We start from the raw sequence: 26570 nt of genomic DNA, 5'->3' as shown, positions 1-26570 counted from the left end.
ACGATTCTCTCCAAAGGGCCCGTGCGCCCCTCGGCCAGTCGCCCCGAAAACGAGCGCTCGACGTGTCTTGGTTTGACTCTGGACATTCCTGCCCTTCGCTCTCAGCCCTCTGCACGCACTACACGGCCTGGCCCGCTCGGCAGCTTCCTCATTCCAGCTCCCTTACTCCCCCAGCCGCCCCAACACCGCTGTCCCAGGCCTCCGCGGCCTCAACCCGGGCGGGAGAGGGCGAGGCCAAGAGCGCCAGACAGCGCCCAAGGCTGCAATCACCAGGAAGGGTAAAAGGGCTCCAAGGCCGCGCGGCCTGCGCAGGCGCACTAGCAATGCGCCGCGTTCCTGCAAGGGTCAAGGCCTCCACTAAGGCGCGGTCTTACGGGAACGAGAGGCTGGACCGCGAGCGGGCAGTCACAGGCCGCAAGGAGGGGGAAGGAGGAGCAGGCGGGGCGGCCCACGGCCTGCCCAGGCACCCGCGACTGCGCCGCAGCGCCCACGCCGCGGAGCCCGCCCTCGCGCCAGACTCGCGGGGCGGTGCGTGCGCACACGAGGGGCGGGCGCGGAGGAGGAGGAGGAGGAGGAGGGGCGGGCGCGGAGGAGGAGGAGGAGGAGGGGCGGGCGCGGAGGCGGGGGTGAGGGGGCGCGGAGGAGGAGGAGGAGGGGCGGGCGCGGAGGAGGAGGAGGAGGGGCGGGCGCGGAGGCGGGGGTGAGGGGGGGGCGCGGAGGAGGAGGAGGAGGGGCGGGCGCGGAGGCGGGGGTGAGAGGGGGCGCTTGAGCCGAGCTGTCCTTAGCGCAGCGCTACTCGTGGCGGCCGAGCATGTGAGTGGCAGGGCCGGCGGCGGCCCGCGGACGATGCTCGCCCTCCTGGGCGCGATGGCCCTGGTGCTGGTCGCCGGGGCGCCGTGGGTGTTGCCCGCAGCCGCAGGTGAGAGACGAGGGGTCCCGGCGCAGGCTGGGGCGCGCCAGGCTCGGTGGCGGCGGCGGCGGACGCCCCGGCGCTGGGAGGTGGGTGGGAGGGACAGGCGTCCTCTGTGGGAGACCGCTAGTCGTCCGTGGTGGCAGCGCTCAAGTTGAAACTCACGGGCTCGAAAATCAAACAAGAGGAGGGTGGTGTTCCAAATCGTCGTACGCCGCTTGCTCGGGGGCCACTGTAGCGGTCCCCGGGCGGGGGACGCCCTCCTCGCCGTCCCTCCCGCCCTCTGGCCGCGCCCCGGGCTCCCACCCCCGCGCCGTTGGGTGTGCGAAGGCCTTGGTGTGGAGTTTCTTGGCGAATAATCCGGCGTCTCGGCTGGGCACGATTGATAATGAACAAGGCTTGAGCCACGAACTATGCTGCTGTTTCTGAAACGCATTTCGTTAATTTAGTAAACAGCACCCGTGGGAAAGGGATGAATTTCTCCGCCTTGGGGGTTCCTACAGTCTAATAAAAAGTAATAATAAAAGAAAAATACACTGGCAAAATACAAAGGCTGGGAGCCATCAGGCTACTTTGCTGCCTTTTTTAATGCCTAGCCGGGATGCCTCGGGGGAATGGCAACTATTATAAGGCTGACTTTGTAGTGAGAAGGGGTACCCAAAGAGAAACGGGGCCTAGCAACCGAGGGCAGGAATCCGGGAGGTCGCTGAGACCTCCTAGTGGGTTCAAAATACTTAACTGTTTGCTTAGAAGACCGTACCCCGATGTGGTACAATGTATCCTATTTCTCAAACGCGTCCGCAGATGTAGTGTATGGTATGTGGGTTCTAGGGCCCTGGTGGAACCCCGGGGTAATTTCTTTGAAGTCTTTTGTTCGTGAAGATTCCGCATTAAACTCATGTTTGCTTTAATATAAAAAGAATTTCCCCAGGAGGAAAATTCCATTCCGCGAGGATGTACATTAATATCCCAATTTTAATCTAGATTAGAGGAGAGCAGCTAAAATAAAGTTTATGTGCAGCTAGCATTTATTGCTCTCATAGCTTTGTGCCAGGTACTACTCTAAGTGTTTTGACGGTATAAACTTATTTAACTTTTAGAACAAAGCTAATTATCCTCATAATACAGAGGAGCCAACTGAGGCCCCGTGAGGTTGAAGGCGGTACAGCTAGCCAGTGGCTGAGTGGGAAATCAAACCCTGGGAATCGGCCTCAGAGCTGTGGGGCTTTAGCCGTGGAGCTTGTCTTCCTAAAAGGCCAAACAGTTGAAGTTCTTGATTATCCACTTTTATGTTAAGGGCCTAGTTATCTTCCAATTATCTAATTCACTTTTTTCTCAAAGGAATAGTAATGTTCAAAACTAAATGAAATGATAACCCCTAACTTGAGATCATAATGTTGTTCTGTCTTTCAAATTCATAAAAAATATTCATACTTTTAAACCTAATAAATGCACCTCTGGGACCCTTGCCTAAGAAAACTAGCCAAAGTATGTGAGGAAATTTATGTTCATATGGATGTAGGTGTTTGAATTTTTGTCAGACTTAAAAAGAGAGTAAACCGTTTCTGGTCATCAATATAAATGTGAAAGATTGAAAGCAACCAATTGTACAAATAGAAGGATTGGATTAAGTGCCCATTTGTATATTTTACATGCAAAATGGTGAAATGCACTATTATCAAAAGGATATTGCTAATAATACTGTAACCAAACTCAGTGGGTCCATCTCTTGGTAAGTGGGGAGCTGAAAAGCACAACCAAGGCTGAAGTGGGTGAAGAAAAAAGGTTTATTGCTTGCACAAGCAATGGAGAACACTGGGGATAGCTCCCAAAGCAGTGCGCCATACACAACCTCCCTCCCCCTAGCTTAGTGCAGTTGGAGATTTTATACACCAGAGTGCAGAGGATATGTTACAACTGTGTAACAACTGGGTCTAATCAGGGCACATGTGCAGGCCATTACACATGTGGCCTCTGGTTCCAGGATCTCCTTCCTTGAGCAGCAGGAGGATTGCATCCCCTAGCTCCACTCCATCAGATTTCCTCTTCCTAAATCAAGGCCCAGAATTACTAGAATTAGAATATTCTGGACTGGAGAGTACAGATGCCATCAGATCTTCTGTTAACCCCTATACACCCAATCACTGACCTTCGGCTGCATAGAATCTTATAAAATTCCAACAAATAGGATGAGAGTTAAGTTTAGAGGAGTGGGATAAGGGGAAGTATTCTATTCAGTGATGAAGTCTCGGAGAATATGAGTGTAGAACAGAAAATTGAGGGTGGGGAGACTCAATGAGTACCTCCCCAAATTAAAAAATAAATTTCGGGAAATGTTTTCTCCAATGTCTCCCCTTTTGACTCCATACCATAATATCTCTAACTGGAAAGTAGAGGAAGCAGTCCCAATAAAAAAAGTTCTACACAAGGACCCTTGTGGTAGAAAGTCCACATGCTTGCCCTGAGGCAGAGTAAAGGCTAGAAATATTGTAGGAACAAGAAATAAATTGATAAGCTGGTCTTTTAAAAACTGTAGCTTGTCATAGTGAACGATCAGCCGTTTATGATATTGAAGAAGTTACTGTGAACCCAACATTATGCTGAATACTCTGAAAAACGCAGATTAAGTATGAACCTGTTTAGACCCTGCCCTTCAGGAACTTGCAATCTGGTTGGAAATTTGCATTTAACACAAAGAAGCAATTTTTCAAAGCATCTTCATTCAGCAAGTTTTGAGAGCGTAGTAGATGTTAGTACGTGATGTTAGTCCTGAGGACGTCTGCTTGAGTGTGAAATTGAGCAATATAGATTCATGTGGCAACACGTGAAGAGCAAGGCCAGCAGTATTTGAGGAAGGTTTTCTATAAGGGATTGAACTTGAACTGGGTCTTGGAGGTTTCGGGTGGTCAGAGAAGAAGAGAAACACAGATTGAAGCGACTACAAAGGAAAAATGAGAAGACACCTAAAGGGTGGAAGATTTTACTAGAAGTATAAGAGATAGAGTAGGTCTCTAGATGGAAGTCCTTAAAAATAAACAGAAGGGTTCAAAGACTTGGTATGTTTAGCAGTCAAGACCTTTTCAGGTTCCTGTAGGGCTTGGCTGACATGATAAACATTCATACTTTTACCTCTCTCTGAATGTAGAATGTAAAACCAAATTGAGGCTGTTAAACCATTGAACCGTGTATTCTTTGTGTCAGTATCACTTCCAAGACCAGAGAAAAATTCTGTTTTTATATAGACTTTTTTTTCAGTTAAAAGACAATGCTTACCTTTTTTCTTTATTTTTTCCAGCTTTACTGAGATATATTTGACATATAACACTTGCTTTTTATAGATTAAAAAAACTCAGCCCTTTCCCAGCTCTCTCAAATGCAGAGATATAGTTAGCAGCCTCCTTGTGCTGAGAGCAATCATTAGGTATTTGGTTTTTGTTTGTTTGTTTTGCTGAGGAAGAATCACCCTGAGCTAACAGCTGTTGCCAATGTTCCTCTTTTTTTTTGCTTGATGAAGATTAGCCCTGAGATAACATCCGTGCCAGTCTTCCTCTATTTTGTATGTGTGTCACCGCCCTAGCATGGTTGATAGGTGTAGGTCCATGCCTGGGAACTGAACCCCGGGCCACTGAAGCAGAGTGCACCGAACTTAACCACTAGGCCACAGGGCCGGCCCCAATCGTTAGGTTTTTTAAGATTTTTTTATATACTTAATTTTGTTATATTTAAATATCCATTCTTTGATCAGTGACGTGAAGGGACAAATATCATTTTTAAAAGTATCTGTAGTGTGTGTATAACTGTCTTCTTTCTTGTTGCCTACACAGGGGGAACAAATCTGGAATCTCCTCGGGATGTAGAGGTCTATATCGTGGATGACAGCTTTATCCTGAAGTGGAACAGGGGCAGTGAGTCTCTCAGCAATGTGACTTTTTCAGTAGATTATCAAATGTATGTTACTCTACTCATTGATTTGCCAGAATCATCTGAAAAATTGTTATAATTTTAACACCATAATTTTTTTTGACTTGTGAAACATTTGTTTTTTAAAGAAATTTTATGTCTACTTTAAGTACTATTTATAACTTCATTTGTACAAATAGAGACTTAGTCAAATTCATCTTTGGGCATTGAAGCAAAAGAGATTTTGGGGATGAGGATGGCAGACAGCTTCTGTAGTCCACAGCCATGCCTTCTCTGTTCTGGATGCTCCAGCTTCTTTCAATATAAATTAGGGTCTGAACTAGAGCATATCTTGAGGATATGGGAGAGTGCCCCAAAAGGCCCGTCCATCTTGGAATAGGCCACTAGGTCTCCCATGGTGAGACTTTCCTATTATCTCCATCATACACAGTGTTTTAATTTAATTTTATTTTATTCTTTATTTATTTTTGTGTGTGTGTGAGGAAGATTGGCCCTGAGCTAACATCTGCCAATCCTCGTCTTTTTTGCTGAGGAAGATTGGCCCTGGGCTAACATCCGTGCCCATCTTCCTCTCCTTTATATGGGACGCCACCATAGCGTGGCTTAACAAGTGGTGCGTCAGTGCGCGCCCGGGATTCGAACTGGCGAACCCTGGGCTGCCACAGCGGAGTGCGAACACTTAACTGCTTGTGCCACCAGGCTAGCCCCCACAGTGTTTTAATTTTAGATACAGTTTATAAACATCAATATGGTAGACCCTGCACTCCCACAGGCTCAATATTCCTTGAGTTTCAATGCCTTCTGCCTAGTGCTAACTTTCTACTTAATAGTTGCCAAGAGGATAGGCAGGCAGGGAATTGTAGAAGAAAGGCTAACAGAAGGAAACACAGCTCAGGGAGTACAGTCCTTGGCTTTGGGTGTTGGGGCCCCGTCTGCTAACCGTGAGCGGGCAGGTAATCGGGCAGCAAAGAAACAGGCTGTAGCGCCTGCAGGACCAGGCTCTCACCCCTTCAACCACAGCCCCAGTGCTATTGTTCTCCAGGCGATTGCTAATAACACTGTGGGATTAATCTAATCTCACAGCTTTAGTAATTTGAGTCTACACTAAACCATACATATATGGTTTTTCTCAGAATTGATCATTTAATAATTTTTATCTTCAGAGATTTTCTTTAAACTGAACTTTGAATTTTGTTACCAATTTTGTTCTCTGCCTTAGTTCAGAATTTTCTTATTAAACAACTGTTTTAGGTATAATGAAGATGATTTCAGATACCCTTATTGAAAGGTACCCTTCTGGTAAAGAGCAGAGTCATGGACAGCACTCTCGTATTTTTGTTCCTTCACACGTTATGTTGCTTGCACTAAATTCTCCAGTCCGTAATAATCTGTCTTGTAACCCTTCCATTCTGACTTGAGCATCAAATGCATTATTTCCGTGTGTTCTTACTCTGTCCTGTTCCGCTAGCTTTATAAACAATTGCCTTCTAAAAATAGGCCAGACTACAAGTTTGTGGAGACAATATGGTGTTAGTGTGGTATGAACTTGAGCCAGGCTACTTAGATTTAAATCTGTCCTCAGCTACTTATTCTCTCTGTCACAGTTTCTTTATCTGTAAAGTAGAGATAAACACTGATATGACCATATATAATTTATCATCCAAACCAGGATCCTTTTGAGAGTGAAAAGAAGCACTTAATTTTTTTTAATTTTTTTTTTTTAATTTTTATTTATTTATTTTTCCCCCAAAGCCCCAGTAGATAGTTGTATGTCATAGCTGCACATCCTTCTAGTTGCTGTATGTGGGACGCGGCCTCAGCATGGCCGGAGAAGCGGTGCGTCGGTGCGCGCCCAGGATCCGAACCCGGGCCGCCGGCAGCGGAGCGCACGCACTTAACCGCTAAGCCACAGGGCCAGCCCAAGAGGCACTTAATTTTAGATAAGCTGGAACAAGCTTAAACCAGGACTGCCACAAGAAAACTGGACTAGGACAGCCCAATAATAAAGTATCTAATTGAGAAGCTTGTTAGGAGTATGGAACAGTTGTATATAAAGTGCTCAGAATGGTGGCACAGAGTAAGTGATCAATTGCAGTGTAATTAGCAGCAGCAGCAGACACTTATTTTTTAATATAGTGTTTCTCAGAATGTAGGACATATACCACTGGTGATAAATGATACACAGACACATAAATAAGCTATTAGGATTCCAGTGCCTGTAGAACGCAGGCTAAGACATCGATGTTTGTGACTTATATCTAAAATTTATTATGCTGTATGTAGTGTGTGGTATTCATTCTTTTGTTCAATAAATATTGAGTGCTTTTTATGCCAAACATTCTCCTGGGTGCTAAGAATCTATCAGTGAATAGGAGAGACAAAGATGGCATGTAGTTATATTATGAAACTGGTTTTATGAAATGAATTTTATGTTGGTTACATATTGGTTACATGTTCATTTTCAAGTTATACTCTGTTCTGATCTAAATATTCTATATGATAAAGTAGTTTTTTTTTTTTTCTAAGAAAATATAAAAGTACCCACCACTGCGGTAGCTCTTTTAGATGCAAAAGCAGTTGAAATATTGTGTGCAGCTGCATCTCCTGGATCAGGAAAGACAGATGTAAAGAGTGAGGGTGGGCTGAAACCATATCAAGGCTTAGTTTTAAATTTTTTATAAGGTTTTCTGTTTATAAGAGCCTCTGGATTTTTAAAAATAGATTCTCATGTGGAGAAGTTTTTCAGGAATGGTATCATTAAGTGCCAGCTTTAATCTCAGAGCTCAGATAGGTGTCAACTTAAAAAGCAAATTTGCCTGTTATCTCAAAATGAGTTTATTCGGGAATAGCCAAAAGAATTGCAATTCGGGATGTGTATGCTATGGCAGACCATAGGCAAATCTGGAAAACAAAGGAGGGGAGCTGCTTTTATGGAGAAAAAGAGGGTAGGGAGGAGCTGTTCTAAAGGAGAGTCGATTGGGGGAAGGTAGCAGTTCAAGGTGGAAATGGTTTCTCGTTGGCTGAGCTGCAGCGTTTCTCATTGGCTGCCTGTTGCCGAATGGGAAAAGAAATCTCCCTTCAGAAGTAAAGCAGTTTTACTCTCTGTCCAAGATGCAAGGGTAGGTCTCTCTCTGTTTGGTGTAACTGACATGTATGATAGGGCATGAGAGCTCCCCCTACAGGCCTTCCCAACTCCAATTTAGTTAAGATTTCTTTTATTAATTTCCACATAGGTGATTTTATTAATTTCCACGTGGAAAGGGAAATTGGCCAGGAATGAAGTGTTCCATATGCTAGTGTACATTGATAATTTTTTTTAAATGTTTCCTTTTTGCAAAATAAGGTAGACTTGTATTTGGGTCAGCACAAAAATTATTTAGATATCCTCCCTGGTTTCTTTTATCTTAAAGCATCTTTAAAATGAAGTCTACAATATTACCAAAAAAAAAAAAAAAATGGTTAATGCTAGAACTATGAATCAGGCTTGACAAAAATGCCTTCTCAGAGAACAGTTTCTCTGCCTGGTGTCAGGGAGACGGGGCTTAACACAGGCAGAAGTTTTGAAACCTGATGTTTGTTTTCTGCCGCTCACTTTCACTTTAGCCTCCCCTTCCCCTTTGTAGTAACGCGTCTTTTCTGTTTCAGGCACTCAGTGCCAGCTGCATTTCTTTATATGTTTGAAGAATCTAACATCAATCGCTTCACCTTTTTGATGGACTAAATTCACTCTGAGGAATTTGGTTTATGTTAACGTTTTAAGTTCTTTGTTTCTAGTGATATAATAGAAGGGATAATGGAGATCAGCAAGCAGAAGGGATGTTTGGTTTTGAGGAGGGCAGAGGAAATTGTCAAACCATACTGATTCTGAGGTCTTTCTTAGGGCTAGTGAATCTATTCATAGGAGGAGGTCAGAAACGAATCATCAAATCCAGTTCTCAAATTTTTAGTGAGGAAGAGAAGATCCAGAAATACAAAGTAGTTGGCCAGAAGTCACACAACTTTTTTTTTTTTTTTTTTTTTGGTGAGGAAGATTAACCCTGAGCTAACATCTGTGCCAGTCTTCCTCTATTTTGTATGTGGGTCACCACCACAGCATGGCCGCTGAGGAGTGGTGTATGTCCATGCCTGGGATCCAAACCTGTGAACCCCGGCCACCAAAGCAGAGCACACGGAACTTAACTGCCTAACCATGGTGCCAGCCCCTCACACAACTATTTCTAAAGCTGACACTAAGTCCACTTTTACCTTATGGGTCATTTCTTTCTCAGCTTCTTTGAAATCCTAATGCAACCACCCACAAAATTCTAGAACTGTATTAAATTAACTGTCAGAATTATTCCATTTATAAATAGTAAATTTATGCATTGAAAAAGAGTGGAATGTTACTAAAATGTTAACAGGACATTAACTCAAATGGAAGAAATAGCTCCTTAAACTAGCTTTATAATGTTAGTAAACAGAAAGTGTGTTTGACGCTCTTTTGTATGTATACATTTGCTCATTCATTCATTTGCTTTTTAATTTTAAAGACCTGAGATGGATGACTGGACCGAATTGCCTGGGTGTCAATATATTACTAGTACGCAATGCGACTTTTCTTCACTCCAGCTAAATGTTTATGATGAACTTAAATTGCGTATAAGAGCAGAAAAAGGAAACAACACTTCTCCATGGTATGAGGTTGACTCATTTATACCATTTCATAAAGGTAAGAAAAAGTTGCGAGCTGAATTACGTTACATTCTTTATCAAATATTAGTCAGAACAGCTCAATTAACAAGCCTGTTCATTTGCATGATGTAAAATCTCCCATCTTAAAAAAGAAAAAAAAAACACAGATTCTCTTAAACGTATATCTTCTTCCTGCTGTGGCCTCATTTTTCTGCTTTCCCTACATTAGTTGTTCTCAAAGTGTGGTCCCAAAGACTGTTTCAGGAGGTCTGCAAAGTCAAAGCTATTTTTATAATAATTCTATGATTTGTTTGCCTTTTTCATTTTCATTCCCTCTCGGGTGTACAGTGGAGTTTTCCAGAGGCCATTTGGTGTGTGATATGGTAACTGACTGAGTGCAGAGTAGGTGTGACATACATCTGTCTTCTTTATTAAGCCAGACATTAAAGAGATTTGAACAAAATGTGAAGCAGCACCCCTCTTCCCACTAAGTTTTTTTGTTTGTTTGTTTTGGGAAATATAATTATTTATTTATAACAAATATTTGTTACTATGTAAAGGGTTTGTCATTATTATTTTTTAATGAATTAATATTTTAAACTTTGTATCAGTTTTAATGTTTAATATGCTAAATATCAAAAGACATAATTCATATAAACAAAAGCTCTTTGTTACTCTCACTTTCTTTAAGAGTGTAAAGGGTTCCTGAGACCAGAAAGTTAGAGAACCAATGCCCTATACCAAAACTCAAAGAAGAATTATGCGTACCTCCTCTCTGTACTTCTTTTCTTCCCACTCTCTCTTCAGCACTCTCCATTCGGGCGTCGTTCCTCATCACTACACTAAAACTACTCTTGTCAAGGTCACAGTGACCCCCACAATGCCGGGTGAATTCCCAGGCCTCTTCTGGCTCAGTTCCTTTGTCGCATCGACATGAGTATCACTCTTTTTCTAGGAACCCTTCCGTCAAGGATCTCTAGGACAACGCCCTTTCCTGGCTCTTCTCCTGCTCATTGGTTTCTCCTTTGCCAGTTTGTCCTCGTCTCCTAAACCTTAAATGTGGGACCGCCGGGGGCTCGGTCGTTGAACTTCTCTCTCTCTTCCCTCACTCCACTGGTAATCTTATGGCTTCCAATGCCATCTATATGCTCTTGGCTCCCCAAATTATATCTCCAGCCCCATTCCTTCCCCTTACCTTCAGTCTTGAATCACCAGCTCTCTGTTCAATGTCTCTACTTAGACGTCTCAAAGTCATCTCAAATTTAACATGGCCAAACAAAGCTCTTGATTTTCCCCCTCAAAACCTGCTTTTCTTGGGCCGACCTGGTGGCGCAAGTGGTTAAGTGTACGCGCTCCGCTGCGCTGGCCTGGGGTTCGCCGGTTCGGATCCCGGGCGTGCACTGACTCACAGCTTGGCAAGCCATGCTGTGGCGGCGTCCCATATAAAGTGGAGGAAGATGGGCACGGATGTTAGCCCAGGGCCAGTCTTCCTCAGCAAAAAGAGGAGGATTGGCAGATGTTAGCTCAGGGCCGATCTTCCTCACAAAACAAAAAAAAACAACCCTGCTTTTCTTGTGATTTTTTCCATTTCTGTTAGTGACATTAACTGTTTATTTGCTCAGGCCAAGAGCCTTGGAGTCATCTTTGACATCTCTTTCCTCATATCCTTCATCTCATCCATCTACGGATTCTGAATGATCCACCTTCAGACTATATCCTGAATCCTATCCCCTCTTCCTTCCACCCCTGCTGCCTGCCTCCACCAAGCCACTTTCATTTGTCACTCGAACTGCTGCAGTAGCTTCTTACTGGTCTCCCTGCTTCCTCGTGCATTAACCAGGATGATCTTTCCAGGATGTAAATCAGATCAGGGCATCCTCTAATCTCAGCCCTCCTGTGACTTCACAGACTAGTTGACTACAAAGTTCTTCCTTTATTATCTGGCCGCTGGCTACCTCTCTGATCCCATTTTCAATCACTCAGCCGTTCAGACCCCCTTACGGTCTCTTGAAAATGTTAAGCACATTCCCATCTTAGGGGCTCTGCTCTTTTTTTGTGTGTGTGAGGAAGATCAGCCCTGAGCTAACATCCGTGCTAATCCTCCTCTTTTTGCTGAGGAAGACCAGCTCTGAGCTAACATCTATTGCCAATCCTCCTCCTTTCCACCCCCCAAAGCCGCAGTAGACAGTTGTACGTCATAGTTGCACATCCTTCTAGTTGCTGTATGTGGGACGCGGCCTCAGCGTGGCGAGAGAAGTGGTGTGTCGGTGCGCGCCCGGGATCCAAACCCAGGCGGCCAGTAGCGGAGTGCGCGCACTTAACCGCTAAGCCACGGGGCCGGCCCCAGGGGCTCTGCTCTTGATGGACACTCAGCCTGGAATACATTTCCCCTTGATATTCACATGACTCATTCCCTCACTTTATTCAGGTCTCAGCTCAAAGGTCTCAGACAGGCTTTTCCTGACCAGCTGATCTAAAACAGCTCTTCCTACCATTCTCTGTCCCTTTAGATTACTTCATTTTTCCTTAGAGCACACGGGACATTATATGTATTTGTTTATTTGGGGTTTTTTGCCATATCCCCCACTGGAGTGTAGGCTCCATGAGGAACTTTCTCTGTTATACTCTGCCAGGCACATACTCAGTGCTCAGAATTACTTGTTGGATGAATGTTTTGGCATTGTGTTAATGAAGTTATATAGTAAATGTTTTTATTTTGACAGCTCAAATTGGTCCTCCAGAAGTGCATTTAGAAGCTGAAGATAAGGCAATAATAATCAACATCTCTCCTCCTGGAACAAAAGATGGTGTCATGTGGGCTATGGATAGTTCCAGCTTTATATATAACTTAGTTATCTGGAAAAACTCTTCACCTGCAGAAGTAAGCATTATTTTTACTTTTGTTGGAGGTGAGAGGAAAATGATGTGAATTAGTTCTAAAATTTGACATACTTTTTTAAAGAACAGACTTCTATTTTTTTTTTATTCTAGGAAAGGACTGAAACTGTTTATCCCACAGATAAAATTTATAAACTCTCCCCAGAGACTACTTATTGTTTAAAAGTTAAAGCAAGACTACGTATGCAGAGAAAGGTTGGTTTGTATAGTCCGGTGTACTGTATAAATACCACAGGTAAGGACGAAGTTTTGCTTTGTATTCAGTAGCTATGTATACAGATTGGCCATCTGTTAATTTTGACATTTTCCCCATAGTTGCTGAAATTTATTTAATACATATTAAAAGAAAAGCATTATAACAGCATTTACATCAGCAAAAAAATGTTATTTACGGAGGCGGGCCCGGTGGCGCAGCGGTTAAGTGCGCGCGCCCCAGGTTCGCAGGTTCGGATCCCCGGCACGCACCAATGCACAGCTTGTCAAGCCATGCTATGGCAGCGTCCCATACAAAGTGGCAGAAGATGTTAGCCCAGGGCCAATCTTCCTCAGCAAAAAGAGGAGGATTGGCATTGGATATTATTAGCTCAGGGCTGGTCTTCCTCACACACAAAAAAAATGTTATTTGGGTTTTTTTGTCTCAAGTAAATAGTAATGAAAATTAATTCTGCTTAAAAGTCAAAATATTTTCTAATAACAAAAACTGTTATTATTTGTTTAGAATCCACCTAAAAAGGGGGAGGTAGTTGCTAGAAGAACAGTTAGTTTTCAAAAGTATACCTTGATAAGTGAGATGTTAAAATAAGAAAGCCTCCTGATGTATTTAATCAGTGACGTTTTGCCAACAATTAAAGTCAAGGGTAGGAAAATTTATAATTTTCATTATAAATTTAATATACTTTGTTTTTAAAATCGAACAATACAGAAGGGTTTAAAGTTTACCTCACCTACCTCCTTACCCCCAAGTTCATTTAGCAGAGATACGCAGTGCTAGGAGTTTGTGTATACCCTTTCATACTTTTTCAGGGCTTACATAAGCATATACAAAGACATACAGTTTTTTTGTTTTTTTTAATTAAAAAATAGGATTCTGCTAGATATATTTTACAACTTGCTTGTTTAATGTAATATTTTGAGGACCTCTTATATGTCAGTACATATAGATCAGTCACATTCTTTTATATGGCTGCATAGTATTACATTGTGTGAATGTTCACCATAACTTACGTATCTCATAATGATAAAATATAAGCCTTTTATCTTCCTGCCCATGCTGTTAAGAATTCTTACCATATGCTGTGTCCCTGGAGTTAAAATGTTTGCATTTTTGTGTATTCTTTGTCTTCTAGTTGAAAATAAGCTGCCTCCACCAGAAAACATACAAATCGATGGTAATAATCAGAACTATATTCTTAAATGGGATTACAAATATGAAAACCTGACTTTTCAAGCTCAATGGCTCCAGTAAGTTCTAGTCCATAAATTTCCTTTTGCCCAATTTATTTTGCCCAGTTTATTATGCTTCTTTTCTGCTTCTTTTCCCTCCACTTCAGACACCTGCCGCTCCTTCCACGTGTGCTGACCAATGAAGAGGTGGTTCTGATAATATTGGAAACACAATATTTAATTCTAGTCCCAGCTCTGCCAGTAGCTAACTAGATGACATTGAGCTAATTACTTAACCTCTTTTGCCTCAGTTTCTTCATTTTTTGTAAAATGAGTGTATTCTAATAATATCTAGTGTTCTTACCTGCTCTTTTTTAAAACAGTGTGACTTAGTTGGATGGGTTTTTTCCCTAGTCTGGAATACTTGACGTGTGCCCCTGATCTTTCCTTCAGACTTCACTTCTTCCGTGCGTTGTTGAGATGATCTCAGTCCAGTCGCTCTGACTTGTTCAATTCAAGTTACCCTTCTCATTTTCTTGATTATTTTAGTGCATTTGACGGATTTTTTAGTGATTGCTTTAGTGGGAAATTAAGAAAGTTGGAGAGAACTGTGTTGTATGTGATGGAGTAGAGACTAGCCAAATATGGATGGAGTCCAAGCACCAAGTACATGGAAGAGAACTGCAAATAGTTCATATTGATTGGAAATAAATAGAGATAAATTGTAGGGGATAAATAGAGAGGGAGCAGAGAAGAGGAAAATCAAGTGGAAGGAGAAGTGGATTATGGGGAGAAAAGGGATGGGAAAGACAGATCTATCAAGGGCAGAGGAATAGAGGGGCCAAAGGCAAGTACAGCTAAGGCAGGAAAGGAAGAGTGAGAAGACAGAGACGAGAAAGAAACAGAAAAACAAGGGAGAAGGGACGTCAGTACTGTTGTGATCCATTTCTCTCCATCCTTTAGTGTTAGTTTTGAACCAAGAACAGTTTGTATAGTGGAAACGCATTCATGTGCATGCATGCCCCTCAATATATGTATATAAACTCACAGGCTGATCAGGAAACTGAGCAGTAATCTGTTGTGTATACTTCACTTTCCGGAGTCTGTTAAATAGGGCCAGAGGCTGGAGAGGGTTAGGGGTTTCTTTTTTTTGTTTGTTTGTTTGTTTGTTTATTTATTGCGAGGAAGATCAGCCCTGAGCTAACATCCATGCTAATCTTCCTCTTTTTGCTGAGGAAGACTGGCTCTGAGCTAACATCTATTGCCAATCCTCCTCCTTTTTTCTCTTTTTTCTCCCCAAAGCCCCAGTAGATAGTTGTATGTCATAGTTGCACAGCCTTCTAGTTGCTGTATGTGGGACGCGGCCTCAGCATGGCTGGAGAAGCGGTGCATCGGTGCGTGCCCGGGATCTGAACCCGGGCTGCCAGTAACGGAGCGCAAGCACTTAACCGCTAAGCCACGGGGCCGGCCCGGGTTAGGGGTTTCTAATGGCTGGTCTCTAAGTTTCTTTCTTTCTTTCTTTCTTTCTTTCTTTTTTTTTTTTTTTTTTGCTGAGGAAGATTAGCACTGAGCTAACATCTGTTGCCAGTCTTCTCTTTTTTTGCTTGAGGAAGATTAGCCTGAGCTAACATCTGTGCCAGTCTTCCTCTATTTTGTATGTGGGTTGCCCCCTAAGCATGGCTGCCAATAAGTGGCATAGGTCCACTCATGGGAACCGAACCTGGGCCGCCAAAGCGGAGCGTGCTGAACTTAACCACTAGGCCACGGGGCCGGCCCCCTCTGAGTTTCTTTTGGGTACTTGGCACACTGTACAAAGCACTGAAGTAATTGTAAAGGTGCAGTAGAATAAAACCCATGATTCTAGAAATCCGAAGCAGTTAGCTGACACTGCATAACAAAGGGTGATTTAGGACTGAGGAGTGGTGTACAGGTTATAAGGGTTATAAAAGTCGAGAGCCCAGCCCGGTGGCGCAAGCGGTTAAGTGCACGTGCTCTGCTGAGGCGGCCCGGGGTTCACTGGTTCGGATCCCAGGCACTCACCAACGCATTGCTTGGCAAGCCATGCTGTGGCGGTGTCCCATATAAAGTGGAGGAAGATGGGCATGTATGTTAGCCCAGGGCCAGCCTTCCTCAGCAAAAAAAAAAAAGGAGGATTGGCAGATGTTAGCACAGGGCTGATCTCCTCACAAAAAAAAAAAAAAAAAGGGTTATAGAAGTCGAAAATGTAAAGGTAGATGGGGCTAGAGAGACCAGAGAAGCCATTTGGAAGGAGATGAGGTGTGAACAAGGCCTTGATTACTGAATCATATTTCAGGGTGGACAAGAGATGGCATCCTGGGCAGAGGCTTCAGCACAGGGCAAAGCTCAGAATATGAAGAGACTTAACATTAGTTTGGGGCAAGGGGGAAGAATTCATTTTCTCTTGCCCTGGAACAAATTACCGCAAACTCAGTGGCTTAAAAAACACCGTTATTATCTCTGAGTGAATTCTGGTCGAGAGTCCAGGCGCGGCTTAGCGGGGTCTTCTGCTCAGGGTCTCACAAGTCTGCCATCAAGGTGTCAGGCGGGGCTGCGGCCTCATACAAGGCTCAGGGTCCTCTCCTAAGCTCCTGTGATTGTTGGCAGAGTTCATTTCTTGCAGCTGTAGAGCTTGTGGGGGCCTGCTTCGTGGAGGCATCGAGAGACGGAATCTCTGACCTCTAGACTCTTTTTCAAAGGGCTCATCTGATTAGGTCAGGCCCACCCAGCATAGTCTCTCACATGATTAACTCATAGCCAACTGACCTGGGACCCTAATTTCATTTGTAAAATCCCTTCACCTTTGCCGTACAATGTAACCTAGTCAAGAGTTCACGGGTCCTGCTCACGCTCAAGGGGAGGGGATTCTACAGGACGTGTGCACCAGAGGGTGGGAATCTTGGGGGCTGTCTTGGAATTTTGCCTGCCACAGTCAGGAAGACCTGCTTTGAGAACAGCAGACATTTGGGCGTGGGAGAGCAATGAGGGAGAAAGTTGAATAAGCAGTATGGGATAAGATTAGGCTGAGTCTCGGACTATCCTATAGGCATTGGGGTGCCATTGGGAATCTTGTGTTGAGGGATGGGTAACATAAGGTCTGTATTTGAAGAGGGTGAAGATGGCCGCGTTGTACGTGGTACAATGGACTAGGGAGACACTAAAGACAAGGGAACCAGTTAGGAGGCTGTTGTAGTCCCAGGCTTGAACTCTGTCCTTTGAGCTGTTGGTTTCTGAGCAATTGACTTAACCTCTCCAGGCTCAGTTGGTTGCCCATACTCTGTTTGGCTTGGTCTTACAACGCTCTGGTATGTATCTCTGTTACAGCACTTACCCATTGGTGTGCTGGTACATGTTTAGCAACCGGCTTTCCAGAAGGGAAAAGCCTTATTTGTAGTATTTGCCAGTTCTCATGATACAAATACACCCACCATGGCCGCTTTCAAGCTACCAACATGATGTCACTGAAGATGGAGTTGGGAGGAGAGGCATAGTAGCATCTCCATTATGTAGTATTTCCACCATAGAGATACAATAGACATAAATAGCTTTGAGCGTAGATAATAAAATGTAGTCGAACAATTAGGGCAAGAGGAGTTTTGAGTATTTATTACTTTTTAATACAATTTATTTATTTGTTAAGTGTATATAATTTAATTTTTAATAATAGCTGTGTTTAACGACTGGGTCACAGCATTCCTGAAAATTTAACAGTTGTTTTTGTGTACGGGTACAAGCCAACTCTAGGACACCACTCCTTTATCACACTCTGGAACAAGATCTGTGGGGTTTTTTTGTGTTGTACATGTGTGTCTTCCACTGTATTGTGAGTTTCCTGAGGGTGGGGACTGTTTTTCTCTGTAGCCTTAGCCCCTAACAGCGTGTCTAATGTATTATAGGTACTCACTAAATATTTATTGAATTAATGTGTTTGGAATAAAAAAAATTTTTTTTGTCTTAAAAGTGCCTATTTAAAAAAGATTCCTGGGAAACATGCAGATAAATGGAAACAAATACCAGACTGTGAAAATGTCAAGACTACCCAGTGTGTCTTTCCTCAAAGTGTTTTCTCAAGAGGAATTTACTTTATCCGTGTACAAGCATCTAATGGAAATAGCACATCTCTTTGGTCTGAAGAGAAAAAATTTGATACTGAAATACAAAGTAAGCCAGTAGTTTTTTCTTTAGATTGTAATTCTCTGATTTGGTGCAAACTCTTAAAATTGTTTTTCTTGTCTAAATTGAACGTTGCATCTTTACAATTTTTTCCTAGCTATCATACTTCCTCCAGTTATTAACCTGAAACCTGTTAATGATTCACTGCGTGTCTATATCGGTGCCCCAAAAGAGTCTGAAAACAAGTCTGTGGACGAGGATTACCCGCTCATTTATGAAATTATCTTTTGGGAAAACACTTCCAATATTACGGTAAAAAGACTATGTAGTATAAGTTTGCAATTTAGAGTTATAACTGTGATTTGGGTAAACTAAGCTTGAAGTTAAAATTTTAGGGAAATTTTTAAACTTTAAGACTATGTGATTAACTCACATATTTACACTAGGAAGAATATTAGCATTTTCCCATGTTTTGCGTGGTAGAGTTATCACCTGCATCTGGCCCCAGTTGGTTTTTAAAATTCAGATCCCTGGGCCGGCCCCGTGGCTTAGTGGTTAAGTGCACGCGCTCCACTGCTGGCGGCCCGGGTTCGGATCCCGGGCGCTCACCAACGCACCGCTTCCCTGGCCATGCTGAGGCCACGTCCCACATACAGCAACTAGAAGGACGTGCAGCTATGACATACAACTATCTACTGGGGCTTTGGGGGAAAAATAAATAAATAAATAAATTCAGATCCCTGAGCCCATTCCTGCCCAGTCAGAATAGCTGGGGGTAGAACTTAGGAATTTGCATTTTTAATGTGATTCCCAGGTGTTCATCTAAACCAGGGTTTCTCAACACTGTTGACATTTGGATTGGATAATTCTTCATTGTGGGAGCCGTCTTGCGCATTATAGGATGCTTAGCAACATCTCTGGCCTCTGCCCACTGGATGCCAATAGCACTCCCTCCCAGCTGTGACAACCAGAAATACCTCCACACATTGCCAACTATCTGCTGGGGCAAAGCACCTCCAATGGGGCAGAAATTGGTTCTTAGGGGCAAAAGAATCTTAGATATTACAGTGGCTTGTGGCCCCCCAGGAGGAAAGCATGCCTCCGAAGTTCAACTTTGCCCAACAAAATCTTGTTCCTTAGTATTCAACTTCTTAGTGAGGGAGAGATTAGAAAAAAATCATCTTAAAAGGCTCCTGAAGGAGTTAGATATGAAGAAAGTGTTGAGAAACACTAAAAATCAAAAAGCACTGACAAAGATGAGACACAACATCAGATAATCCATATTATTCCTATTTCCCTGTGGAATTGCAATCAAGAAATCAACCTTTAAAAATCTTGTGCAGTTGAGTTGGTAAATTCCTTCACTTTACTTCGTTTTCTGTTGGAAATGTAAGGAAATTCCAATGACTTGGCTACTTTCATTTAACTATCTGAACACGCTGTAACCATAGCATAATTGAGCCCATTGAGAATTATGGTCAGTTATAAGTTGTCTCTAGATCAGGAAAACCTAAATTTGTGTCTCAGGCTACCATATTGTGTAACCTTGGGTAAGGTACTTTACCTCTCGGAGACTTTGTTCCTCTTCTCTAAAGTGGTGGTTGTCATAGTAACTAAGTGTTTTTGAAAGGATGTTTATAAGGTTTAAAATGAGTTAAGATATATGAAAATACCTAGCACATTGCTTGACAAATAGTAGAGATTCAGTAACTTGTATTGCCATCCTATCCTATGCTGGATAATACGTAAATAATTATAATGATAATAGCAACTCATATTTATTGAATATTTATTACTTATCAGGTACTGTGCTAAGTATTTTACATGCATTGTCTCAGTCATTCTTCAAAACAATCTTGCCAGACAGTATGACCGATTGAATTACCGTTCAGCAAATACTTGGGATACTTAAATGTGCCTGCATGGTTCGGCTGGCCTCTTGTGCTGTTTCTGTTTACCAGAAGGAAAGCATGCTCCACGTGGTCTCTGTTCAAGGAGGATGAGAGACTTGTGGAGCAGACCTAAACCTGATCCACAGCCAAAAAAATAAATATGTTTCGAGCCACGGAATGTTTTATTACACAACGTTCTTTTGTTGTAATAATTTATGATGTTGTGTTATATAACATTATTGTGGCAGTAGCTGACTAATACAGATAGAGCAGTAATTGTCCTCATTTTACAGATCTGGAAGTAGGGCCCAGAGAAATTAAATAACTTCCCGGGGGCCACAGAGCTGTAAGTGATACCTTAATACAGGCGGTTTGAGGCCAGAACCCCTGCTCTGAACCGTTCTGCCACTAAGCAGAGGTAATACAATGGCAATTGAATAAAATCAGCATGTACTTATTATAAATTAGAGTTGTCTTAGGAATATATCAGATTCTTTTCGGGCAGCAGCGTTTTTCACTTTCTGATTGGGTTATGATATGTTGTCCTAAACAAATTTATATTTCTTAAACATAATACCAACTAAGTGTTTGGGTGAGCCCAATCTTAGATTGAATATTTAAAGAATTCAGAAAATAGGTATTTGCTATCTGATTTTGTGAGGAGACTAAATTTTGTTAATGATTTACCTTTTATTTTTTAACAGAATAAAATTGTAGAGAAAAAAACTGATTTTACTTTCCGTAACTTGAAACCGCTGACTGTTTATTGTGTCAGAGCCAGAGCACTCATTCATTATGAAAAGTGGAATAAAAGCAGTGGTTTTAGTGACACTGTGTGCGAGAAAACAAAACCAGGTCAGAATCTTTCATTATGTCTTTTTAAAAAAATGTAACTAGACAGTAAAAATAACTCAATTTATTGAAAATTATAAAATATTTCCTTTTTACTGAAAAAATAAAGAGAGAATATTTTCTTCATGAACTACATGAATCAAAAGTAGACCTTCAGGGCCGGCCCCGTGGCTTAGTGGTTAAGTGTGCGTGATCTGCTACTGGCGGCCTGGGTTCGGATCCCAGGCGCGCACCGACACACTGCTTCTCCGGCCATGCTGAGGCCGCGCCCCACATACAGCAACTAGAAAGATGTGCAACTGTGACATACAACTATCTACTGGGGCTTTGGGGAAGAAAAAAAAAGAAAGTCGACCTTCAAGCTGTCTTCCAGTTTTAGAAAATACTGTTAATACTCAATTCAGTGTTTTTTGAATGCTTTATATTTTATCCAATATCCACGTCATTAATTTCCTTCAGTTATTTTTCTTTAGCATTTAATAAGACTTTGTAATTTTTTTACGTAATCCTTAGTAGAATTATCATGTGGAAATCACTTAATTAGTTCAATTGTGAATTTTTTTATGTGGGATTGGTTTAGTTCCATCTTGTATGTTACAGTCTGTAGTGCTGACTTGTACGTGCTTAGTCACAGGGTGTGTTTAATTGTGCTAGCTGTACAAGAAGGAGGGCTGGAGAAGACTTAGCATGTCTGGAGTTTTATGTCAATATTGTGTCCTTCACTAAGGATCTCTTGTTTCACTGCCTGGGCCTCTCCTTAAACATAAATACCATTGCCTACACCTGTTGTGTGCGCAGTGCTATCAGCAGTATTCCTTAAGGGTATTATTTAATAGATTTTATATTTCCTTTCACATGGCTAGTCTTTCACACAAACTGTCTGCGCTATTAACATATTTGTATGTCAAAACACATATTGATGCTAAACAGCATTTATTTTGTTTTTAGGAAATACTTCCAAAACCTTACTTATTATAGCTGTGATTTGCGCTGTATTACTTAGTATCCCAGTGGTCGTTTATGTTGTGAAAGTCGTCTTGAGATGCGTCAAATATGTGTTCTTTCCATCAAGTAAACCTCCTTCCGCTGTAGATGAGGTACGTTCCTTTTCTTTGTCAACAGCTGGATTTTTCTTAAAATGGAAAATATATTTGATTTCAACAGAATATATATGTTTTCTTGATTTTCAGAAAATAATACAGACTGATTTGGGTATTTTCTTCCAAGTTTCAGTAAATGAACTTTAGAAACAGTCATTTAATAGAATATAGCACAGAATAGTGAGATTTGTCCTTAATCTCGTATTTTTCTGGCAGTTTGGCTACCATGGCGTCTGTTTTACCATTGAAAGTTTTTGTATTCACCAAAAGGCTAAAACATTAGCATCAGTGCGGAAACTGTATTCAGTGGAAGAAGTCACAGAAAATGAAATAACACAACATGAATTTTCTTCCATGACACTTCATGGTTTTTGTGTGACGCTCCTGTGAGATCAGCATATTTAGCGAAAGCGCTGAATGATGAAGACCTAGGCAAAGAATGTGCCCTGGGGGGGTGTGTTCCCCGAGGGGTGTTGCAGGTTGCCTGCCTTGAGAGTATGCTCAGGAGCTCAGGTGCTGGAGCTGGAGAGACCCGAAGGTGAATTGTTGATAAGCTGTGATATCTTTGCACTTGAGCTCTGTGAACTTGAGCAAATCACTTAAGTGTACTTGAGCAAGTACCCTTAGGCTGTGCAGTGGCTCCAATAATACTACCCCATGGAGTTTTGAGGAATGAAGGAAGTCAGCCAGAAAGGCTTAGCACTGTAAAAATGCTCCGTGAATATTAACTATTTTACTCTCATATCCCTGAGTTTTTAAATATCATTCCTATATACTCTAATAGTCAGCTGTCATTTAAAGAACTGAAAACTAGCTGGTTACAACATCTGATTAATCTTAGTTGAACAGGGAAAAATTAATTTATCACTTTTGCTTCTTCTGGATATTTGTGGATTGGATACAAAAATTTTTATTCTTTCATAATAAAATTTCCACAATCCCAGTGCTCTCCCCTCTCCTTCCTCTTCCGTGCTCTTCCCCGCCCTGCCCCTTTCTTGGGTCCTCTTCATATACTCACCAAAAATGACATTAAGCTGTAAGTCACCTCACTAATGATGGTTTTATTCTAAATATTATAATGCAATTGATGTGCTCTTAGCTGACTTTTTAATATGCGTGCCAAAGGATAGGTTTTCTAGATAATAGACTTAAGAAACTAAAGCTGTAAGAACTAGAAAACTAATTTTTATCATTTTAAATAATCCGTTTCTATTTTTTGCCTTTTTTAAATTAGTGTTTCTCTGAACATTTACTAAAGAATCTACTCCTTTCCACTTCTGCGGAGCAAATTGAAAGATGTTTTATAATCGAAAATACAAACGCGATTGCTGCAGTAGAAGAAACTAATGATGTTGATGAAGATTACAAAAAATATAATTCCCAAACTAGTCAAGATTCAGGAAACTATTCTAACGAGGAGGATAATAGTGGAAGTGGCATAAGTGAAGAACTTCTGCTACAGGAAACTCTGTGACCAGAAATGAACGCGCACACCTCGGGGCATTTTGTGGGAGTTACACTCGGAGTCTGAGCTGCTTGTCTCTCTCAGTAACTGTCAAGAGGATATGTGCTTTTTGGGGAAGAAAAAACATCTTCAGATCGTAGATCCTAAAAATACAGGCAAGAACGGTTTACAGATGGAATTACAGGAATTTGGAGAAAAGTGTTCTATATTCTTTTCCATGTGTGAAGTCTTGAAAGACATGTCGCTGGACCTGTCTTGGATGAGATGAGTTAAATCCAGAAGATGCCGTCTGTCTTTCTAATGATATCTCAAGGACCGCCGTGCCAACTGTTTTGTGGCTAGGGGCAGTATTTGTGTTCCAATCAGTTAATACTGTCGTGGTGCTGCTGGTTGCTGCGTATATCGTAGATTTGTTCTCCATTCCCAGTATTATAGTTCATTATTTTTCAAGAGATATTTAGAGCATTTGGTCTTTCCATTTGACACCAAAGGAGGCCCTTTGGAAATTTCTGTAGAAAAGCTGAATACCACTACCGCTGGTTTTCTAAAAAATAGCTTACTTCAGAAAACATCCGCAGATGCCAGAAACATGATCCTTAAAATTTTTCAGCAGAATTCTGTCCACTAATCCCAAGAACATTGGCTCCTACATCTCAGTTACCTATCCCTTCCATGGTTTAGGATTAAAACCAGGTAATCTTTTACTATACGTTAAGAGTTCCTGATTCATAACTTATTAGAACAATAGCTTCTGATTAGAATTTGCAATCACAAAAGTTACAGAGAAATGGAAAACTATCTAACTAGAGAAGTTACTATTGTTTTTTAAGATATGGGAGTATGTAGAGGTTAATCATGGTGCATGCAAGGAGCCTTGGGAATCAATCAATCAATCAGTAGCAGATGCTACTGATGTAATAGAGTAGGAAGTAGAATAATTAAGTAGGAAAGAAGCAGACGACTTTAGTGACGAATAGGAATAATGTGTATAATCAACTTTTAGTTATTAACATAGCATGGGGTTGTATAGCTCACCCTGGTGGTCTGCTGGTTAAGATTCAGTGCTCTCACCGTCGTGGCCCGGGTTCATTTCCTGGACAGAGAACCAAACCACGTGTCTGTTGGTTGTCATACTGTGGCAGCTGCCTGTTGCTGAAAGCTATGCTACTGGTATTTCAGATACCAGCAGGGTTACCCATGGTGGGTGGATTTCAGTGGAGCTTCTAGACTAGACAGACTAGGAAGAAGGACCTGCCACCCACTTCTGAAAAAATTGAAAACCCAATGAATAGCAGCAGCAAGTGGGGTGTTTGGGTTTATGGCTTCTCTGTGTCGTTTTTAACACCAGGCCAGCTTCTCTACACTGTCGGGCATTATTCAGGCATCCCTTCTGCTCAGCCCGCGTGTAGTCAAGGAAATGCAAATTATTTATTATCCAAGCGAAGGAGAAAATGTAACTGGAAAGAAAACCTAATTTTAAAAATTGTATAATGCTTTTCAAAGGCACCTATAGCTTACTTTTAAATAATTTGATATTTGGGGTTCTTCATGGAGATCCTTTGTAGGAAAGGAGTCTAGGAATTCTGGTGGCTTCTGAGGAAGAATTCTCAACGTCAGTTTTGCAGCAGGGACCAGGGAGGGGAAAAGAGAGGAAGCCACACAGCGCCTGCTGGGAAGGGTCCATACTGTAGGCAGTCTTATTTACTTAGTAGTCTCTGCCGAGACAATAGCTTCATCTGGGTGGAAGGAAAGGTTGAGGCAGCCGCCCTGGGAGGGGCTGTGACACTCAGCAGCCCTCGGCACATCACAGCTCTGCAGAGCACCCCGTGCGCTTTCCTGGGCCTGTAGTCCAAGCTTGGAGCAGAGTCTAGCAGGGATCAGGGAGGCCCAGGAACCCCTCTGAGACAGGGCTCTGCTGGAGAATCCCTCAGGTGACCTGAACACACTCACCTTTTCATCCTTCTGACCAGGGACATTTGGTTTAGAGCAGGTCATCTGGGTTGGCCTCCATTTGTAAAGGCCCTGTCTGTGGAAATTTGCCTCTTTAAAGAGGAGGTTAGGAGCCTGTGGGGCCAGCTTGCCACCACTGGCTTTCATACTGTGCCGATCCAAGGGTCCCTTCCAGCACCCAGGCCCCAGATTTCCTAGGGGGCTGCTTCAGACCGGATGTGCTAAAAAGGAACAATGGCTTTGTGGGACATGGAGGAGGGAAAACTCAAGACACTAAAATGAGAAGACACGATGAAATGGTTAGGGCCCTAAGATGGGGGGGTGCACGTCTTCATGTTTCAAGACCCTCTGTGGTTCTCAATGAACAAACATCTGAGCGGTGGCAGCAGCGAACGGGAACCCCCTCGTTTTTGCCTTGTCTTCTAGACCCGGAGGTGCACTTCCATTCCATCTCCATCGTGGTCCGTGTGTAGCTTAATCAGGCTGTGCGCACTTGTGAGGTGGTATCTTTTCTGAAGAATAGTTGACTTGGAAATACCGTGTACTTGGGAGCACCAGTAAACTGGCTCAAAATTGCAATATTGATAGTTCTTGGAGAGGCTGGATATAATCTAAGAATTTGTGCAAAAGATTTGTGTCATTACAGCCAGAAATAATATTACATTAATATATATGTAGATAGTGACATGGGTCTGTTAACACGTACATGCATACTTACACCAGTACATGCCTACATGTATGATGTGGGCGCATTCCATTAGTACGGCCATAAAGTACTTAGTGTAGATTCTAACTAGAAAATTAGAAATGCTACTCAGAACTAGAAACTTTTAGGGTCTGACCAGAAATGTGCAACCTATAAAAAAAGTTATTTTAAAAATACAGTTTAGGGTTTGTATCTTTTCCCCAAGCTGTGACCTCTAAAGCAGCCTCAGATTGCTCTTCAGCATTTGGAGTTTGCAGGAACATTCCTACCTCCCCCCTCCTCCCTGTAACCCTGTGACTCCTTGACATGTTCTATTTTTGTTTCGTCTGGTGTGTGTCTGCCCCCAGGAGACCGGAATGTCTATGAGAATGGGGACTGACTTTTATGCATTACTGTATCCTCAGCATCTACAGCACTGCAGTGCTTTGCACATAGAGGATGCACAGAAAATACCTATCAAATGAATGAAATCTAAAATCTGAACCAAGTGGGTGTTTGTGACAATGTTTATATGTTTTATTGAGTTATGGAAGGATATAACCATGTTTTCAATATTTTTATACAGTAAGCTTTTGTGTCTTATTTCACGTATGTTTTTGTGTCAAACCCTATTGCTGTAAATAATTGTATATAATAAACACTGAGGCCAAGTCTTTGATTTTATTGTTGTGCTTGAACTTAAACTTTTATG

At 42.2% G+C, this 26570-nt stretch overlaps 1 protein-coding gene across 2 annotated transcripts; it reads left to right on the top strand.

Annotated features, from left to right (window-relative positions):
- The first annotated feature begins 509 nt into the window (after positions 1-509).
- IFNAR1 (interferon alpha and beta receptor subunit 1) lies at positions 510-26529 on the top strand. Of its 2 annotated transcripts, none has more exons than XM_087418139.1 (11): positions 510-528; positions 4735-4858; positions 9361-9539; positions 12226-12383; positions 12494-12635; positions 13747-13861; positions 17763-17962; positions 18072-18226; positions 20511-20661; positions 21607-21755; positions 22993-26529. In XM_087418139.1, exons 3-11 carry the CDS (start codon positions 9368-9370, stop codon positions 23230-23232), a joined length of 1482 nt encoding a protein of 493 aa, XP_087274265.1. In that variant the 5' UTR covers positions 510-528; positions 4735-4858; positions 9361-9367; the 3' UTR covers positions 23233-26529. The 2 variants fall into 2 exon arrangements, with proteins under 2 accessions (XP_087274265.1, XP_087274266.1); XM_087418140.1 differs by lacking the exon at positions 510-528 and adding an exon at positions 782-919.
- The last annotated feature ends 41 nt before the right edge of the window (positions 26530-26570 follow it).

The sequence above is a fragment of the Ceratotherium simum genome, chromosome 27, assembly GCF_057802395.1.
Source record: "Ceratotherium simum simum isolate JZ-2026a chromosome 27, ASM5780239v1, whole genome shotgun sequence".
Taxonomy (NCBI): Eukaryota; Metazoa; Chordata; class Mammalia; order Perissodactyla; family Rhinocerotidae; genus Ceratotherium; species Ceratotherium simum.
This window is presented reverse-complemented; position numbering and strand designations above follow the sequence as displayed.

Excerpts from the sequence above, each read along its gene's own strand:
- IFNAR1 (XM_087418140.1), top strand. The coding sequence starts at position 847 with ATGCTCGCCCTCCTGGGCGCGATGGCCCTGGTGCTGGTCGCCGGGGCG. Across the intron at positions 4,859-9,360 it reads TTTTCAGTAGATTATCAAAT|ACCTGAGATGGATGACTGGA; the intron begins GTATGTTACTCT and ends TTAATTTTAAAG. Across the intron at positions 13,862-17,762 it reads TTTCAAGCTCAATGGCTCCA|TGCCTATTTAAAAAAGATTC; the intron begins GTAAGTTCTAGT and ends TTGTCTTAAAAG.